This window comes from Mus caroli, unplaced genomic scaffold (genome assembly GCF_978045245.1).
Source record: "Mus caroli unplaced genomic scaffold, Mus_caroli_1 scaffold_9, whole genome shotgun sequence".
In the NCBI taxonomy this organism is placed as follows: domain Eukaryota; kingdom Metazoa; phylum Chordata; class Mammalia; order Rodentia; family Muridae; genus Mus; species Mus caroli.
In genome coordinates this window covers 39,136,226-39,154,923 of record NW_028227264.1, presented here as the reverse complement: position 1 = coordinate 39,154,923, position 18,698 = coordinate 39,136,226, and the positions used below count along the sequence as shown (strand labels likewise).

At 44.0% G+C, this 18,698-nt stretch overlaps 1 protein-coding gene across 1 annotated transcript in view; it reads left to right on the top strand.

Moving 5' to 3' along the window:
* Cdc40 (cell division cycle 40) overlaps positions 1–12,022 on the top strand; it is a 50,510-nt gene extending 38,488 nt beyond the window's left edge. Inside the window, exons 10-15 of the mRNA XM_021173930.3 lie at positions 653–754; positions 1,997–2,112; positions 2,332–2,465; positions 7,446–7,522; positions 9,507–9,651; positions 10,501–12,022. Coding sequence (XP_021029589.1) covers positions 653–754; positions 1,997–2,112; positions 2,332–2,465; positions 7,446–7,522; positions 9,507–9,651; positions 10,501–10,678 — 752 coding nt within the window. The 3' untranslated portion in view covers positions 10,679–12,022. The remainder of the gene's footprint in view (positions 1–652; positions 755–1,996; positions 2,113–2,331; positions 2,466–7,445; positions 7,523–9,506; positions 9,652–10,500) is intronic.
* Positions 12,023–18,698: the final 6,676 nt, after the last annotated feature.

The window sequence follows — 18,698 nt, the reverse complement described above, 5'->3', positions numbered from 1 at the left end:
TGCTGCGGGTGGTTCCAGGAGACAGCCCGGGGTTGACCGTTGGAGCAGTGTACATCTTGTGAAATTATTTGTGTCCTGGTCATAGTGAAAAGATGGAATTTCTGCCTTGGTTTAAGTGCATTTTACTTTCCTCAGAACTGTGGAAGATGGATTGTGATCAGTGCCCTGAAATTAATTTAGTTTCAGAATAACATCTTTTAGAAAATACATCTAACACTATAGTTTTGAATTCATTTCTGTGAAATGAAGTAATGAGATCACTGAAGTCCCCAGTACCTGAAGGAGGACTGCACTCCCTGATCTTGGGTTTGGAGCTCTTTGCTTTTCCTCCCAGCACACTGAGGAAACTGACAGTGAGCCTCCCTCCCAAGTCTCATTAGAACCTCAGGTCTCAGTAAATCCTTGGCTGGGTAGTCATCAGTGTGTGTACTGCATATTAAAAAGATGCCAGGACAAATTAAAAACAAAAACAGACCTTTTCTCTCAGTTCTTACCAAAGTGTTGTGCGGCTCACCCACCTGCAGAACACCTTGAAGGAATAAAAGCGGCCCCTCCCCCAGCCCCGTCGTGGGGGCTTCCTTGAGGGCTCTGTCTAGCTTCCCTTGTGGTACAGCTCCTCCTCTCTGACCTCAGCTTCTGGCTTCGCCTCCAGGTCACAGTAAAGCTGTGAGAGACATCTGCTTCAACACTGCAGGAACACAGTTCCTCAGTGCGGCCTACGACAGGTACCTTAAACTCTGGGACACTGAGACAGGTGAGTGAGTGTGTCCTACTCTCCCGAGCTGGCATTGCTGTGCACTTCTGTGGTCCCTGGTGAAATGATGCGTCATCCAAACATGCAAACGCTGCTTCTCATCGGAAATGAGCTGACAGCACCAGCGTGTTTGTAGACTGGAACTCATCTGTATAGCCAGTGCTATCCCTAGGAAGCACTCCTCTCACCTGGATGGTTACACAGTAAACCCTCAAGGGCAAACAGACTCAATCAGGTGGCTCTGGGCGCCATCTGATCCATCTCACATGGATGCCCCCCACATACCCAATACAGTGCATTGCACAGACCAAAAGCAAGATTTAGTCCAGTTGCCCAAATTGATGTTGATGTGAGCTCCTACTTTATGTGATTGGTCCAGTATGGTCCCATGTGGACCAGGCACTTCTTCAGTGTCCCCAAGACTAAAAGGTGACCATCCTACAGCTCTTCAACATTAAGGTGTGCATAAAGGTGCACAAGTATTCATTGATGTTTTTTAATATAGCAAAGTTAGACAAATTTGTTTTAAACACCACCAAGGTCAAGACATAGAACATTCCAGCATGCAGTACGGTTCTTTCACCCTTTCCTACTGTGCACCAATTCCCAGGAACCACAGTAACTTCTCTGTCACCACAGAGCCTTTGCCAGTTCTTAAATTCATTGTAGATAGAAGCATACCATCTTTTCTCTCTTTCTAACTCATCTGTCACCTTGACATGATGAGCTGCTCACTCTCATGGCTTGTACCGGGAGTGCGTTCTGTTCTCAAACTATCCCACTGCAGTGATGTCATTAGGATTTATCTCTATAACTTTTGGGGAAAGTGTGTGTGTGTGTGTCTTTGTCTGTCTGTGTGTCTGTCCGCTATACTGCCTTGAGGTAGGGTTTCTCACTAAACTGAAAGCTTACCAGTTTTGCAACACTGGCTAGCCAGCAAGCCCCCAGAACTCATGTGTGTCTTTGCCCCTAGCGCTGGGTTTACAGACATGCACAGCCATGCCTGACTGTTGATACGATGCTGGTGATTCAAACACAAGTCCTCACACTTGCACAGAAAACATTCTTACCAACTGAGGCATCTCCCCAGCCCTCTATGAAAAGTACCAGTGTCGTGATTTTAAGAGTCAAGCTGCCCTTCCTCAGAGTCAGTAAGTGAGGGCTACTCACTAGGTCTTCATGCCGCTGTCACACTCTGGAAGTCACACTTACGGTTCTGTTTAACTTGACTCTTTGGTCTAGGACAGTGTATATCAAGATTTACAAACCGCAAAGTACCCTACTGCGTCAAGTTCAATCCCGATGAAGATAAGCAAAATCTCTTTGTGGCTGGGATGTCTGATAAGAAGATCGTACAGGTAAGTCTGTCTTTCTGGTGTGTGTGTGTCTGTCTGTCGGGGTCTGTGAGCTTTAGATTGTTGATGTCTGCCCCTCTGAGGGTCCACTCTGGTTGCGCTAAGAAGGCAGCAGTCAGTTCATAACCTTAGAGCATGAGAAGTTTTAGGTTCCCAAGTGCCTTTGGCTGGTTTTCATGAGTCCTCTTACCTCTGTGTGTGCCTTCTCTTGTTGCTGCACAGTGGGACATCCGCAGTGGAGAGATTGTTCAGGAATATGATCGGCATCTGGGGGCTGTCAACACGATTGTTTTTGTCGATGAGAACCGAAGATTCGTGAGTACATCTGATGATAAAAGCCTACGAGTTTGGGAATGGTGAGTTGTCAGAAGAAATCTGACTTATGAAACAAGCAATTAAAAAATTATAGCCGAAGCTTGAGAATATGCAGCAATTTTCATGTCTTCCAACCAAAGTGTTTTCATTATGTAAATACTGACAATTTGGAAATTGAAGTCTAAACATTTATAACTATTATTCACAGTCTTTGGAGATTCTCCCAAAAGTACATGGATTTGAACTTGGTTTGCTGCTGCTGCTGTTGTTGTTGTCATTGTTGTTGTTTTGTGGCCATAATTGCTACATTGTCACACCTCACATTGTTTTTCTTTTAGTGAATTATGAATAACTTATTTCATGTGCATTGGTGTTGAACCAGGGTCATCTGGGAGAGCAGCCTTGCTCTTACTGCTGACTCAGTGCCACAGCCCTGCTTTTATTTTTATGGTTTTCTTCTTTTATTATTATGTGTGTGGATGTGCATGGGAGCTTGGCTATGTGTCCATTGGCGAGTTCTAGAGCTCACACTCAGGCCCACCGAGTCACCTCGATAGCCCCCTTGTGCATGCTTTCCTGATTCGCAGGACAGCAGGCAGGCAGGATGTAGGATGTTTGGCTACATTACACATAGAGATCCTGGCCTCAGAACAGATCCAAGGAAAGTGCCAGTATAGTGAGCACTTTGTTTTCTTACGGCCTGCTTTGTAACCATCCATGTTGTAAGCTGCCTCATATCATCAGCTTTAAACATTTCCTTGTTGACTATAATCAGGATACATTGACTACCTTTTCCTTTTATCCAAAAAAAAAAAAAAATGTTTTTCTAAAGTCAAAAAAAAGTCCTTAAGCTGGTTTCATTAAGTATCTTGATATTTTATGATTTAGTGACAAAGAAACAAGTGGTAACCTTTCGAATTCAAGTCAGCTCTTGGGTGGAGCCCAGCTTGTATTTATAGTCACAAAGAACAACTCCGTGGAGACCATAGCCTTGCCAGGACTAGAAAGTGCACCATCTCTAGAAGTGGCAGTTTAAGAGAAAGCGGGTGGCCTTGAGCCTCAGCCAGTGGTTGCCTCCTCAGACTTACTCCCTAGGAGAGCCAAGTAGGTGGAGTAGGCCCTCAGTATTATCAGGATAATTGAGGTCAAGTCTGATTCTATGAAATTTACGACTGCACTATACCCTTCCCAATTATCCCCAAGGACCCTGGACTTTGTATCTAATCTTACCAGTTAGCTTCATCCTTATTGTTCACTGTTCAAAATCTTAGGTCTTTCTTCAGAAAAGATACTACTTAGACCTAGAGATTTAGGTCAGTGGGGGAGTGTTGGCCAGGAAGAGTGCTTGGGAGGAGGGGAAAGAGTAGGAGGAGGGAGAAAGGGAGCGAGAAAGAGAGGCTGTTTCTTACAGAGAATCTGATGTGGACACTGAGTGTCTTTGTTTGGATGGTTTGGTGTGGTGTGGTGTGGTGTGGTGTGGTGGGGTGGGGTTTGGGTGTATGCACACAGTGTGTACACACATGTATGCAGAGGCCAGACAAGGGCATCAGGTGACTTATTCTATCTCATAGTCATGCCTTGCTATTACATAGGTGCTGGAGATTTGAACTCAGGTCCTCACACTTGCACTGCAAGCACTCTTACTCACTGAGCCATTTCCCCAGCCTGACTAGGGGTATGTGTGTGTGAGAGAGAGTTTGTGTGTGTGTGTGTGTGTGTGTGTGTAGTGTGTGTGTGTGTGTGTGTGTGTGTGTGTGTGTGTGTAGAGAGAGAGAGAGAGAGGGAGTTTGTGTGTGTGTGTGTGTGTGAGAGAGAGAGAGAGAGAGTTTGTGGGTGTGTGTGTGTGTGAGAGAGAGTTTGTGTGTGTGTGTTTTATGGTTTGATTTTACATTCAGATGTTTGTGTCTTGAGTTGCTGTTTCCATCATTGAAGGTAGAGTGGTGTGAAAGAAAGCAGTTAATATTGAGAAGCTATGCCAGTGAGAGAGCTTGGAAACACTTGTGTAGAATTTAATCAATACGATGCTTTGACTAAATTAAGGCAGTGCTATTAAAGTCCTCCTTTCCCTCTCAGAAGTCAGCACTGCTCTGGTCACTAATGAAGATAAGTTCTAGAGCTAGTGCTTCTCTATGTCAGTCACTAAGATGAACATTTGATATGAACTGTGATTTAACGTGCAGAGCAGTCTTATGTGCGGTGGCCTCTTTCTTTTTTCATATAAGAAAACTAAAATAATTAAAGTGATGTACCTAAGGTTATATAGGGCATGAAATGGTCAGATTGATTCCAGAACTTTTTGTTTGTTTGGTAAATGGGGACACATGGAGGCAGAGAAGGTGACTCGGATCTGCTCAGTTGAGAGCAAACCAACCGGGGACCTCAGGTCCCGCCACTGCTCCCTGGAGATTCTGAAAGGAGGAAGGGTCCCTAAGCCCAGAGCAGACTGAGCCCAGGGGAAGGAAGTTCCCAGCACTGGGACTTTATGTAAGAGGAGGTTTTCCAAACTCATGTGTCCTCTACCTCATTGTAGCATAGCATGACAGAAGAAGAGAGCCAGACAGTTTGTGGTTAAGAGGACCAGGACCCAGATTTAATTCCCAGCACCCACATGGCAGCTTAGAGCAGTCTATGTAGCTGCAGTTCCAGAGGATCTGATGCCTTACCAGGTCACCAAGCACACATACAGTGCACCCATACACTAAAGGAAACAACCAAGGGAAGCAGGCGTTCTTAACTGTGCTGCACAGGCAAAGCTCTGCCGCCATTGAGAAGGTGGGTGGGGGGTTATGCTGATTGGAGGTTATGCTAGAAGCCAGCAGTGGTGCCCTGTGGAGCAGCTGAACGAAGGCTGGGGCCTGTGGGGCTTCTGCTCCGATGGCTTTATTTTTGTCTTTTAACCAAAGGTATTTATTTTGGTAAAATATCTTTAAAATTTTTGACAGAAAATGGTAAAAGTTGCCATGTGTCTTTTATTTTTATAATGCCACGGGCTTGTTAGCTTTGGATAAGTTCATTTCCAGACCAGATTATCTGAAATCATTTCCAACCTTGTTATATTGAAATACAAGATCTAAGTAAACAACTGGCATTGTTTTTATGAAGTTCAGCTATACCTAGCAGGCGTTTTTGCCAGAGATAATGAAGTTGTAGGGTGGCCCAGGTTCAGTCCTTATTCTAGGGCAGAGGCTCTCAGCCTTCCTAACGCACCACCCTTTATCACAATTCCTCATGCTATGGTGACCCCAACTATAAAGTGATTTTTGTTGCCACTTCATAACTAACTTTGCTACTATTGTAAATTGTAATGTAAATATTTGACATGCTACCCCTGTGAAAGGGTCATTTGACCCCCAGAGGGGTCTCAACAGGTTGAGAACTGCTGTTCTAGTCTAGTACCAAGACTTGTTAAAATAGGGCCCTGTGTCTTAGTCAGGGTTTCTATTCCTGCACAACATCATGACCAAGAAGCAAGCTGGGGAGGAAAGGGTTTATTCAGCTTACACTTCCATACTGCTGTTCATCACCAAAGGAAGTCAGGACTGGAACTCAAGCAGGTCAGGAAGCAGGAGCTGATGCAGAGGCCATGGAGGGATGTTCATTACTGGCTTGCTTCCCCTGGCTTGCTCAGCCTGCTCTCTTATAGAACCCAAGACTACCAGCCCAGAGATGGTCCCACCCACAAGGGGCCTTTCCCCCTTGATCACTAATTGAGAAAATGCCTTACAGTTGGATCTCATGGAGGCATTTCCTCAACTGAAGCTTCTTTCTCTGTGATAACTCCAGCTTGTATCAAGTTGACACACAAAACCAGCCAGTACACCCTGCAACGTTTTTTTGCTATGTTTGCTAAAGATGTGAACCGAAAATAGGGTTGGTTCATTTAGAAAGTGCTCTTGCTTTAATCGGTGTTATAAAATTCACTATCTACTCGTGATAAATCTGAGGGGGAGCATGAGTCCTTTTTAAAGGGTGAGGCTCCTGATACTTGGGTCATTCAGAAAGACAGTTCAAACCTCAAACAGGGGCTGATAAATGTCGCTTCCCTGCTTACAACAGAAGTCTCTTTCTTCTGGACGTTTGCTCCTTCTGCATGTTGGCTAAATGAATAGAGAAACCCACAAGAGAAGTGAAGTACAATTATTTTCCAATTAAGCAAAGTATTGAAACTCAAATCATACTTTTGAGTTGAAATCTCTCTTCACCCCATGGTGTTCATTCGAGTGCACTTCCCACATGTTAGCCCACACAAACATTGTTGGTCCCCCTAGAAAACAACAATACCAAAACTCCTTCAGATTACCAAATATCTTTTATTATAAAAAAGAATGAAAACAAAAAGGTACATAATACATTTGTTCTCTGTTGAGTTGAGTACTTTTGAATTTTTTATGTTCAGGTATTTTTATCATGAAGTTTTTGCTGTTCTGTATTTTACTTTTTGCCCTGTACTATGCACCTTGAAAATGCTTTTGTCCACTGTATATTTACAGGCTTGGTACCAAGCACTGAATCAAGCCCTCGCCCTGGGGCCTGGGCCATTGTTTCTGGGCAGATAAAACAAAACTAGCAAGCGTAGATCCCCACAGCTCTGCCTGTCATCCACACTTGCCGTGGAGGCCTTTTAACACTCCCCTTGCTCTTGGGGTGATGGGTAAGGCTGGCTGGCTTGCTCCTGGGGTGATGGGTAAGGCTGGCTGCCAGGTAAGAACCCCCTCAGAAGCTTGCTCAAGCTCCTTGCCTCTGCCAATCATGCGGCCTTTTAAGATGAGTTCAGCACTCCAGAATATTTAGCAATATAAGGACCAGAGTTTAAGTCTAATAGTTAGAAAGCAGAACCACTGACACTGTTATAATTTTCATGGAAAGGAATTTGTAAAACAAAAGCTTTTTAGTAATAAAACTCCGTCCTGGAAGCTTAATGAAAAGGCAAGTTGCTTTTATATGGTTACATTTGGGTAATTCTTCCAAATGTGCTTGTGTGAATTACTCGTTCTAATGCATATGCTGTTTTCCATTTTTAGGGATATCCCTGTGGATTTTAAGTACATAGCAGAGCCCAGCATGCACTCCATGCCTGCAGTGACTTTGTCTCCAAATGGTGAGTTAGTGCATAGAACTTGTTTAAAATGAGCGTCTAAGACACAGAGGAACTGCTGGGTCCACAAGAGCGGGAACCCTGCATCTGGGGAGTTGCTGTGTTGCCATCCTTGTGTAGGGAAACCTTTTCAGAATGAGGGTAATTATTGGTTTTCATATGTGAATCACCTCGCCCACTCTCTTGTTTTGAAAAAAATACAAGAATCAGTGATTTATAGTTAACGTTAAGGATTTCTTACAGTTTTTTGTTTCTTAGTTTTTAATAATTTTCGTTCCAACACAAATCAGGTTCAGTAAAGCATTTAATAAGTGCTTTTATTTCAAGGGAATAGAAATTTTTGGTCTGACTCTTCAAAATGAGAAATTTAGCAATTTACATGTAAAAGATCTTTTAAGGAAGCTTTATGCCCCTATTTGACACGGAGAAGTTAGTCCCACGCACATTTTCTTTAGAGTTTTGGATGTGGTCACAGGGTTAGGTCCCCCACAGGGAAGAGCTTGTTAATGAACCCTCATCCTGGTTACACTTTTGGACCAACATGCCCAGATATGAAATGGAACTTTACTCCTCTGGCCCAGATGGCTTGATTGAGCTGGTATCGGCACTCACATCTGGAGTTCCCTCTCCTTCATGGCAAGTTTCTGTCTTTCTTTGAGTGCCAAGGGTCACACTTCATGCAGCCCACTCATTGTGTGGATGCGCTTGTGAGTGTTAATGGCGTCATTTTTTTATGTGCCTAGGTGTATGTATATCTATATAAAGGTGTTGGATTCTCTGGAGCTATCATGTGGGTGCTGAGAAATGAACCCTAGTCCTCTGGAAGAGGATCCAGTCCTCTTACCAGTGCTTGAGCCATCTTTCCGACCCTAATGGGATATTCTTGTTGATGACAGAGGACCTTCTCTCCCCACTTCTCGGTGGGAGCCATTTTGCAGGGCCCAAGCTGAAAAGGGGTGCAGAGGATTGTGAGAGGGACTTACATCTCCAAAAGAGTCCCTTCAGCAAAACAAAACAAAAGATCAGTGGTTTGTGTTTGTTAACCCTTTGAAATAATAGGTAGTTGTGCTACAGGCACACTGATGGAATCAGTCTCTCGTGAGGGTGGGAAGGGAGTGTTTTCAGAGGTGTTCTGAGCGTAGAAGGGGACATGGAGGCAAGGAAGAGTCTGCTGCTCCATCTGCCTTTCTGTGCAGCTCAATGACAGCTGGCAGGGACCCTGTCATTCTTAGAAGAGCAGCAAGTAGTCACCATTTTGACAGTCACCATATTATACCCTTTGTCGTCAGGATTCAAGGCTTCATGTTGGGTTTCAGCCATCGGTTAGCCCTCTCCTCATTTTGGTCTTTTTTTATAAGTAAATCAGATGTGAGTAAATACTGTATGCAGGGCCTGGGGGCTTTGCCGACTCCTGGGGAAATAAAAGCAGTGTGCCTTTAAGAAACAGTTGATATGGTCTTGCTAATCCTCATTTTTAGTGCAGTTTTATTTCGTAATCCTTCGTTTATCATGGAGCTAGTCTTTAATAGTTGCCACAGGTCTGTTCCATTCTGTAGTTCTATTGGCTGGACTCATTATAAGCTAATTCCACTGAGCATGTATTATTAATAACTTACCTATATTGACACTAGGTTTGGATGTTGTTTCCGTAGTTTTAAAAAGTGAAAAGCTGCTCTCTGAAATGTACTCAGTGGAGACACGGTTAGAGTGGCAGTCAGGTACGTTAGACGGAAGATTCCCTCTTGCCTGTGGCTGATCTGTAACTCCACAGATACCACAGGAACCTGCTTTTCCAGAGCCCATTATGTTAAATAAAAACACCTCTTGCTGATGACTGATTTATAACACAGGATGCCACAGGAACCTGCTTTTCTCATCTTATAAAGTATTTTGGAACAAAGGTGTAATGAAAGCTAATATTTTTTAAATAAACATTTTAAAAATGTTTAAATCTTCCTCTAAAATATACTGCTTTTGCATTTGACAGGAAAATGGCTAGCATGCCAATCAATGGACAACCAAATCTTAATTTTTGGAGCACAGAACAGATTCAGATTGAATAAGAAGAAAATTTTTAAGGGCCACATGGTAGCAGGCTACGCTTGTCAGGTAGACTTCTCACCAGACATGAGGTAAGCTTAAGTCTTTGTATTCACATATGATGCATGTGTATTCACATATGATGCATTTGTATTCACATATGATGCATGTGTGTAGGGTGTTCTTCACACGTCTCTGTGACTTAGGAAATTGCATGAGAACTGTGTAATCTTTGAAAATGGCAGACATAAAGGCAAGAATGAGCTGTAAAAACTAGATAGACTTTTCTGTGGTGTCGTCTTCAGTGTGTTTTCTGACCGTGCCCATTAGCCCCCTAGTAATCCATCTGCGTCACCATGTCGCTTTCCGTCTGCTGCTGTGCATGGCCGTGGTTGAGGAGGTCCCAGGAGATCTGCAACACTGTTGAACAGCTTCCTCTCTCACCTACAGAACTGTCCACGCTGGAAACAGGAACACAACTTCAGATACTTCTAGGTCACAATTAGCGAAATTTCTGCGTTCACTTCCCAACTCTTAGTTAAAAATATATAGGTGCAAAGAATTCAGATAGGCCTGTCGTTTTTTTATATTTAGCGTGGTAATTAGGCCTCAGCTTCCTAACTCTGATTCAGTGTTTGAATCAGAGCATATTGAAGCTAAAGATGTTAAAAAGTTCATTGCAGCACAGTGTGCTTAACATGTTCACTGACTACATGTGAAACTGGTTCTTCTGTGCAGCCTGCCTGTCTAGACACTCTCTAACGCTTAGACTGGCGGCATGTCGGAAGGGAGAGGCTAGAGATGTGTAACTAGAGACCGCTTCGTGCACTCACTCTTCTGAGTGCCTTACCTTCACATTTCCTGTGGTAACGGGGCTGTGTCGTTCACTTTACCAGTTTAAGTTGTATGAATAACCAGGACTTGTTTTCATTCTATTGCAGCTATGTGATTTCAGGAGATGGAAATGGGAAATTAAACATCTGGGACTGGAAGACCACAAAACTCTACAGTCGCTTTAAAGCCCATGATAAAGTGTGCATAGGCGCAGTGTGGCACCCCCATGAGACCTCCAAGGTCATCACGTGTGGTTGGGACGGCCTCATTAAGTTGTGGGATTAATGGGATTAGTCCTTTCACTGTCTGGGGTCATTTCTGATCCAGTGTCTTATTTAACTATTTAATTATTAAAACGTGTTGGATGACAGTTTGACTTATAGGTAATCTTTTCTTATATGGCCTTATGAAGTTGGCCTATTGTTTTTAAGAGCTTGGTAAATTTGCCTCAGAGAAGTTCAACAGCAACTTCATTTTGTTCTTTATAGATGTTATTTATATGGGGAATGATAACTGGTTATATTTGACAAGTAGTTACTGTTGGCAGGCAGTTGCGTTTGTCCCTGTGATGTCACTGAAAGGATCAAAGGATCGTTTTGGAGTGGAGAAAAAAATGCCTATTGGATATGGGATCTTATGGGAAATGATGTAGCTAACGACTCAGAGAGGTGCCAGGCACTTAACCGACCCATCCCACAGGGTGGCAGGAATACAGGCGGGGCCACCTACAGTTACCGCCCACTGAATCAAGTTCTTGTCTTCTTCCAGTTTCATTATTTTTTATGGCCTGTGTTGTCTATTTTTACTTGTAAACTAGTGGCCCTCATTGGTTGCAGCTTTCTTCTAACTATTAAGCAATGTAAAATTAAAAAGCAGTCCGAAGTTCCTTTCTTGACTCGCTTCCTAGTCACGAGAGACAGGACTGTGTAGACCTAAGCAGAAAGTGAGGTTGTCTCTGAAGCTGGAACTCAAAGGAACAAGCCAAGGCTTTGAATGTTACTTGCAATCACTGTCTGTAAGGCCCTGGCTGCACTCAGAAATCAGGGTCTCAGGCTCTGCTTCGCCACTGGATGAATAATAATGAGTTCCCTCTGGCCAGAGTGTGAAGACAGAGTCCAAAATACCACTTGTAGTTTCTTTAAAGTCACAGTTTTGTCCTTAAAATCACTCTGGTTTTACTTGTGAATATAAACAGTAAAACTTTTGAATGTTAGGAAAAAATTAAATTTCTTTTCAGGTCTTTGAAAAACCATTGACATTATAAGAAAATGCCTAGAGCCCCCCAGTCTGAAAGGCCACGGGGATTTCTCTTTTTTAAATCACATGCTGAACATTGCACTGCCTAGCCATTGCCATTTCTGTGTCTTCCAGGAAGGGTGGCATATAGGAGGAAGGAATTAATACAAAACCATTCTGTCGTCCAAACCACTGTCTTAACAAATGTGAATTATTGGAATGTAGTAAGAGAAAAACTTCAACAACAGTATTGCATGTTAACGAATCATAATTTCGTAATCTCAATTTCTTTTATTGTGTTTTCAACTGTTTCTAAACAGAGTAATTGTACATAAAAGTTTTCTCCTTTTTGAAAAGATCCTATTTTTGAATAAAGCATTCTTTTTATAGAAAGTGCTGCTGAGTTATTGTATCCTTTGTCTTAGGTCTGTGAAGAGACCAACAAACCACCCCAGACTTAAATGGGTCACAGAAGGAAATGCTTGAGAGGTGGGAGGGCTGTGTTCAGTATGGTAATGGCTTTATTCTAACCACAGGACCAAAGCGGGTGTAGGCAGGTGGGATTAGAGCATGCAGACAGACAGGCTCCTTCCTAGTGTAGAAACCCTGAAAGCATGCTGTAGCTTGCTCATGGTGAGTGCTTGCTCACGGTGAGTGCTTACCACCTCCTCCTCCTCTTTGTCCTCCTCCTCCTCCTCCTCCTCCTCCTCGCTGCAAGCTTTTTGTCACACCCCAGACAGAGTTCTTCCCAAAAAGTTAGGTTTGTTGAACTGATGTAAAAGGTTCAACTGAATGAATATTTAGACACTGAAGCAGAAGCTGGGCTGTTTTGCCATAAGTAAGGAAACAATTTTAAGACAAAGGATACAGAGGAGGGTCACAGAAATCTTTCCGAGGAGAAACAGTTTATGTTCTGTGTATTTTGAGATGGAGTCTCATTTAGAATTGATTCTCCTGCTTCTACCTCCCAAATGCTGGGATTGCAGACTTGGACCAGCCACATCTGGCAGGAACTGGCTCTTGAGAACCCCGTTATGGGGCTGGCCACTAACTTAAAATGCTTATAAAGTTCCTATCAGAGAATAATGGCAGAGAAGCATCAACCTTTGAGAGGCAGCCATGAGGATCCTAATACCGGCAACAATTGCAGAAGCAAGCTCCTTGAAGCTCAGCTGGCTGAACTGTATGTTTCGATAGTGTTGATTGCCATCATATAGGATGCAGAAAAAAGCAGCAGATAGCTAAGGGTGCCACAATATGTTCTGGCGCCAGAAAGGAATGTAAAATGCCACCCAGACCTTAACTGTGTATCTCAGCCTAAGACCTAGGGAACACAGCTGCCATATTTCATCAGACACAGAGGGTTCTCGTTTTAATGTCTCAGGATAAGGCTCTAGTTGAAAGCTATGCTGTACCATAGATTCACTGGCAGCATCCATTCTTATGAGTCATAAATGGTTGATGTAATAGAGTATAGAAAAAGCCAAGTACAAAGGAGCCAGGGGAGAGAGAAGCTAGTGGGAGGAAGAGACCTGTCACAAGCATTGGATTGAAATTCACATCGTGAAATACATGGTTAGTGAGTAAGTAAGCAGACATTTCAAGTAGAAAGTCAGAGGCTTCTGGCTTTAGACTCTCCCTGAGCCATGCAGGGCGGGCATGACACTGTGTCTCACGTGTGGCTGGGAGTGACACTGTGTCTCACATGTGTGGATGGGCATGACACTGTGTCTCACATGTGTGGCTGGGAGTGACACTGTCTCACATGTGTGGCTGGGAGTGACACTGTGTCTCACATGTGTGTCTGGGAGTGACACTGTGTCTCACATGTGTGGCTGGGAGTGACACTGTGTCTCACATGTGTGGCTGGGAGTGACACTGTGTCTCACATGTGTGGCTGGGAGTGACACTGTCTCACATGTGTGGCTAGGCATGACACTGTGTCTCATGTGTGGCTGGGAGTGACACTATGTCGCACATGTGTGGCTGGGAGTGACACTGTCTCACATGTGTGGTTGGGAGTGACACTGGGTCTCACATGTGTGGCTGGGAGTGACACTGTGTCTCACATGTGTGGCTGGGAGTGACACTGTGTCTCACATGTGTGGCTGGGAGTGACACTGTGTCTCACATGTGTGGCTGGGAGTGACACTGTGTCTCACATGTGTGGCTGGGCGTGACACTGTGTCTCACATGTGTGGCTGGGAGTGACACTGTGTCTCACATGTGTGGCTGGGAGTGACACTGTGTCTCACATGTGTGGCTGGGAGTGACACTGTGTCTCACATGTGTGGCTGGGAGTGACACTGTCTCACATGTGTGACTGGGAGTGACACTGTGTCTCACATGTGTGGCTGGGAGTGACACTGTGTCTCACATGTGTGGCTGGGAGTGACACTGTGTCACACGTGTGGCTGGGCATGACACTGTGTCTCACATGTGTGGCTGGGCAGTCCACAGATACTCTACACTTTGGCCATTTGTGAATTTCTGCATTTACTACTTTCTATTACACAAAGAAACTTTCTAATGAGTTCTGAGGGCCGTGCTATTTTATGAGTATAGAGATATAAATTTAGAAAGCAATTTGATATTGTGTCCATTTAGCAAAATAAGAGCTGTAGATTCACTCCTGAGGCTTATGAATTCCCCACCCATGAGTTCTTGGCAAGATTTACAGCACTAAACATTTCTTTTTCTCCTGTGGAGCAGATCTTAGATCCAAGCAGGAATTGGTTGGTTACCTCTGCAGTGCTAGCACAGCTATTACACATTGGTCGTCGTTGTAGTTCATGGAGGTTACAACTGACTATTGTTAACCTACCCCCCAGCAAGCTCCACAGCACCTTACCGTACTATGAAAGCCGATCGGCAGGGATGACTCCCTGTCAGTACCATCTTCAAGACTCCACATCCTGTGACCGAAATGTGTGGTGGTTTCAGCAATGGGGTCTTATCATCAAGTTCTGTTGGGCAACCAAGAACAATGAAGATAACCTGTATTGGTTTTGGAGGCTCTAGGGCACCCATGGCCAACATAACAAAGAGAGGCGGTTTAGCCAGCTTTCTCTAGAGCAGTGGTTCTCAACCTTCCTAATACAGTTCCTCAAGTTGTGGTGACCCCTAACCATAAAATTATCTTTGTTGCTACTTCATAACTAAGTTTGCTACTGTTATGGGTCCTAATGTAAATATCAGTGTTTTCTAATGGTCTTGGACAAACCCTGTGAAAGTCTTTCAAACCACAAAAGAGGTTGCACCCACAGATTGAGGATCACTGCAGTAGAGGCACAGAACCAATAGGACAAATGAATGTGTTCAAAGATTGTTAAGTCGGCTTGCTTTGAAATCGTAACACCAGCTGCAGCACACCTCAGAGACTGAGAACTGTGTAGTTGCTTGCGTTTGAGGTTGGGTGGCTCAGCAGTCCAAAGCTCACCCAGGACCTAAAGAATTGCTGGAGAGATGCTGGTCCTCAGTCACCCATGGAAGCCCTGCAACACTGGTTTTGATATCAGCAAAGAAGTCATAGCACAGTAGCAGTACAAAATAAACTCACTCAGCAGTAAGAGGCAAGGCCAAATCACCAACAGGCAAATACTGCCCCACTGCTAATGAATGCCCTTTGTGTCTGGGCTGCTATTAGAAGGTGCTACCCACATTTGGGGGGAGGGGCGTCTTAATTAAGACATTCTCAATTTGCCAGGCTCCCTATACAGGTGGTTCTGATTTTCCAAGCATCCTTAGGGTCAGCTACCCCTTTTCCCACCCTCTCTTCTCTGCTCTACCCTCTCATCCCTCTCTGAACTTAACCTTCCTTCTGCATTATTTCCTCTTTACCTCACCTGTGTTCTACTCCCCACCCCCTTAGGATCTCTCTTGTCCTTCTCACCAGCAGTCCCTTTCTACTTACCTGGATTCTATAGGCATACCAGGTCAACACAAATCTGAAGATTCAGCACCATGTAGCACATGAGTAAGGCCCTGTGATGCCAATCCTTCTGGGTCTGGCTTGTTTCACTTGTTTTCCAACTCCATCTATTTACCTGCAAATTTCATAATTTAATTTTTCAAGATAGCTGGACAGAATTCTGTTGTTTACAGGCGCCACCTTCTCATTCATCAGCTGTTCCCATGTCCTAGCATCTGTGACTCAGCGATAAGCATGGATGAGCACTGTCTCAATCAGCCACTTTGTAAGAACACAAATAGCAGCATGTGCCTGCAGCTACCGTACTGTGCTGAACAGTGTGGCCCTAGGACCACTTTTTCCCACATAAAGAGTTCAAGTATCCAAGTGTGACTGCTTCATCTTTTAAAAGATGTTCTAAGGTCCAAAATGCTCATAACAGGTTTCATGTAACAATTTTGTTGTTCATATTGTCCTGCCGTGTGTTACATTTGGGATATTTCCTCCCATCTATGTCCAGAAAATTTTAAATTCTCTTTGGTATGTCTAATCTTTTTAATCCATTAAGGTTCTCAATGCAGCCACTGTTTTCCTTCTCTGGGAACACTATGTGATCTTGTATATATGTCTTTTTATTTTCCATAGACTTTTTTTCTTAAGGTTTATATAGTCCTTTATGACTTCAATCATGAATAGTTTGTATTTTTTAAGATTTATTTTTATTTATGTGTTTGTGTGCATAGCGGACGCATGTAACATTTGTACAGGAAGCTGTGATCTACCCTATGTGAATGCTTTGAACTGAACTCAGGTGCTCTGGAAGAGCAGCAAATACTCTTAATTGCTGAGCCATCTCTCCAGCCCCATATTCTGTATCCTTTAAAATGTTGCAGAAGAGTCAGAATCTGTGCTCATCCTCAGCTGCAGGTTAAGGACAGCCTGGGATAGATGATGCCTGGTCCCATCTCTCTACTGTTCCCTCCAAAAGGGAGTGCTATTCAGTTATCTCCAGTACCGAGGCTAAAATTCCCTGTGTGTGTGTGTGTGTGTGTGTGTGTGTGTGTGTATGTGTGTGTGTGTGTGTGTGTGTGTGTTTGGCTCTGCTTCATGCTACGCCATTCATTTCCTTATCAGATGTATCTCTGTTATGAATGAGTCTCCTCTGAGGAAATGCTTAGCAGCCTGGATTGGTGAAGGGTCCCTTCAAAGCATTTTGCATCCAGTGTCCCCCAGAGGGCATCACCCCTAGAACCAAGTGGTTATCATAACCCCTCAGCTTACAGTTTTGTTCCTTTGTGATTAAAATAAATCCCACAGTGCAGCCCTTGCACAAGCTTGAGGTTTATTTCTTGTGCGAAGCCTCTGCCTATCTCTGCACAAAGCTCCCTGGTGCTGTTGGGTGTGATGTTGTGTGGACTATGTTTTCCTTAAGGCCATGCCCTCCGAGAATCCAGTCCTCCTCCAAATGCAGGCTCATCTCTACCACCCTCCACTTCTCCTGACACAGACACACTAAAGTCCTAAGACTGGCCTGAGGTCCTGCCTGTCTTTCTGCTCTAGATTTTATATGTTCGTTCTTGGACATCAAGCCACACCCACCCCACACCTACACCTCCTACACAAATATACATATGCATATATGCTTATATGCATTTATGCTTGTATGCATATGAAAGAATCTCTAGGGCTATTCATAGTTCTGTTTAGCATTCTGCCATGGTATTGGGACAATCTGAAAACAATAAGCTAGGAGAACCTATAAAGTCTGAGTTAGTTCTCATCTTATACCCTGAGTTTACGTGACCGAGAAAGGCATTCCTCCTAGGAGCACTCTGCTTTCTGGGGAGCCATGAGAATGGGCTCTCCTCTTACCTGCCCTTCCCTCCCCCCTTTTTTTTAAATGAATAAGCACATTATATCCTATAACTTCCTTTCCTGGCAAGTGTCTCCATCTGGACAAGCTTCTGTAACAAAATGTATTAGGCTGAATAATTCATAAATAACAGATGTATCACTCGCTGTGTTAGAAGCCGAGATGCTCAAGAAAGAGCAGGAGCAAGTGTCTGAGCTGGGATCACTCTGCCTCCTCACACAGCGCCTGCTTGCTGCTTCCTCTCATGGTGGGAACAGGAAGCAGTCTTCCCCCGGCCTCTTTTTAAAATACCCTGATTCCAATCATCAAGGCTCTACCCTCATAATCTACTCACCTCACCCATGCCTTGCCTTTAATGCCAAGGCACAGGTTATTAGCTTTCAGGGTAAGTAAGCCTGGAAGGACATTCAGACTCAGCAGACACACAATCAAGATGTCACCCAACCACGTCACCTAATCATGGAGTCAAACTAGTGAGATGTTCCTGCAAGAAGATGCAATGTCTGGGTCTCTTCATTCCTTTGGCCCCATTGTCCTGCCTCCACACTTATATTAATGTCTTAAAACTAACACTTACGTCCAAATCTTCGTAATTTCATCGAGCTGTCTCTGCTCAATGGGTAAGGACACTTACCAAGCCTGAGGACCACTGTTCGATTCCCATGTTGACCCCACCACATGCTGGGAGGAAAGAAGTAAATGACCTCTGACCTCCAGATGTTACCTGTGACAGGTCTGCACACACGCACTAAATAATCAACATATGATTATCCTTCCTTTAGTGAAAGAGAACCTGTTCCTGAAGAGTTTCTCAGAGTCCCTTACCTTAGAGAAGGCCTCCACCAGTTCTTCTGCCCACAGAGAGATGTTCTTGGTGCATACATCAGTCTTGAAAATATACCTTTCCTGCCTTGAATTTTGCTTTTTTTTTTAATTTGTTATTTTATTCATTTACATTTCAAATGTTATCCCCCTTCCTGGTTTCCCCTCTGCAAACCTCCTATCCCCTCCCCCTCTCCCTGTCCCCACCTGAACATCCTAGCATTCCCCTACACTGGGGCATCAAGCCTTCACAGGACCAAGGGCCTCCCCTCCCACTGATACCTGACAAAGCCATCTTCTGCTACATGTGCAGCTGGAGCCATGGGTCCCCCCATGTGTACTCTGGTTGGTGGTTTAGTCCCAGGGAGCTCTGGGGGGGGTCTGGTTGTTTGATATTGTTGTTAACTGCTTTCTTGTTATTCATTTCATCTTATAGAAACAGTGTCTCGGGCTGGTGAGATGGC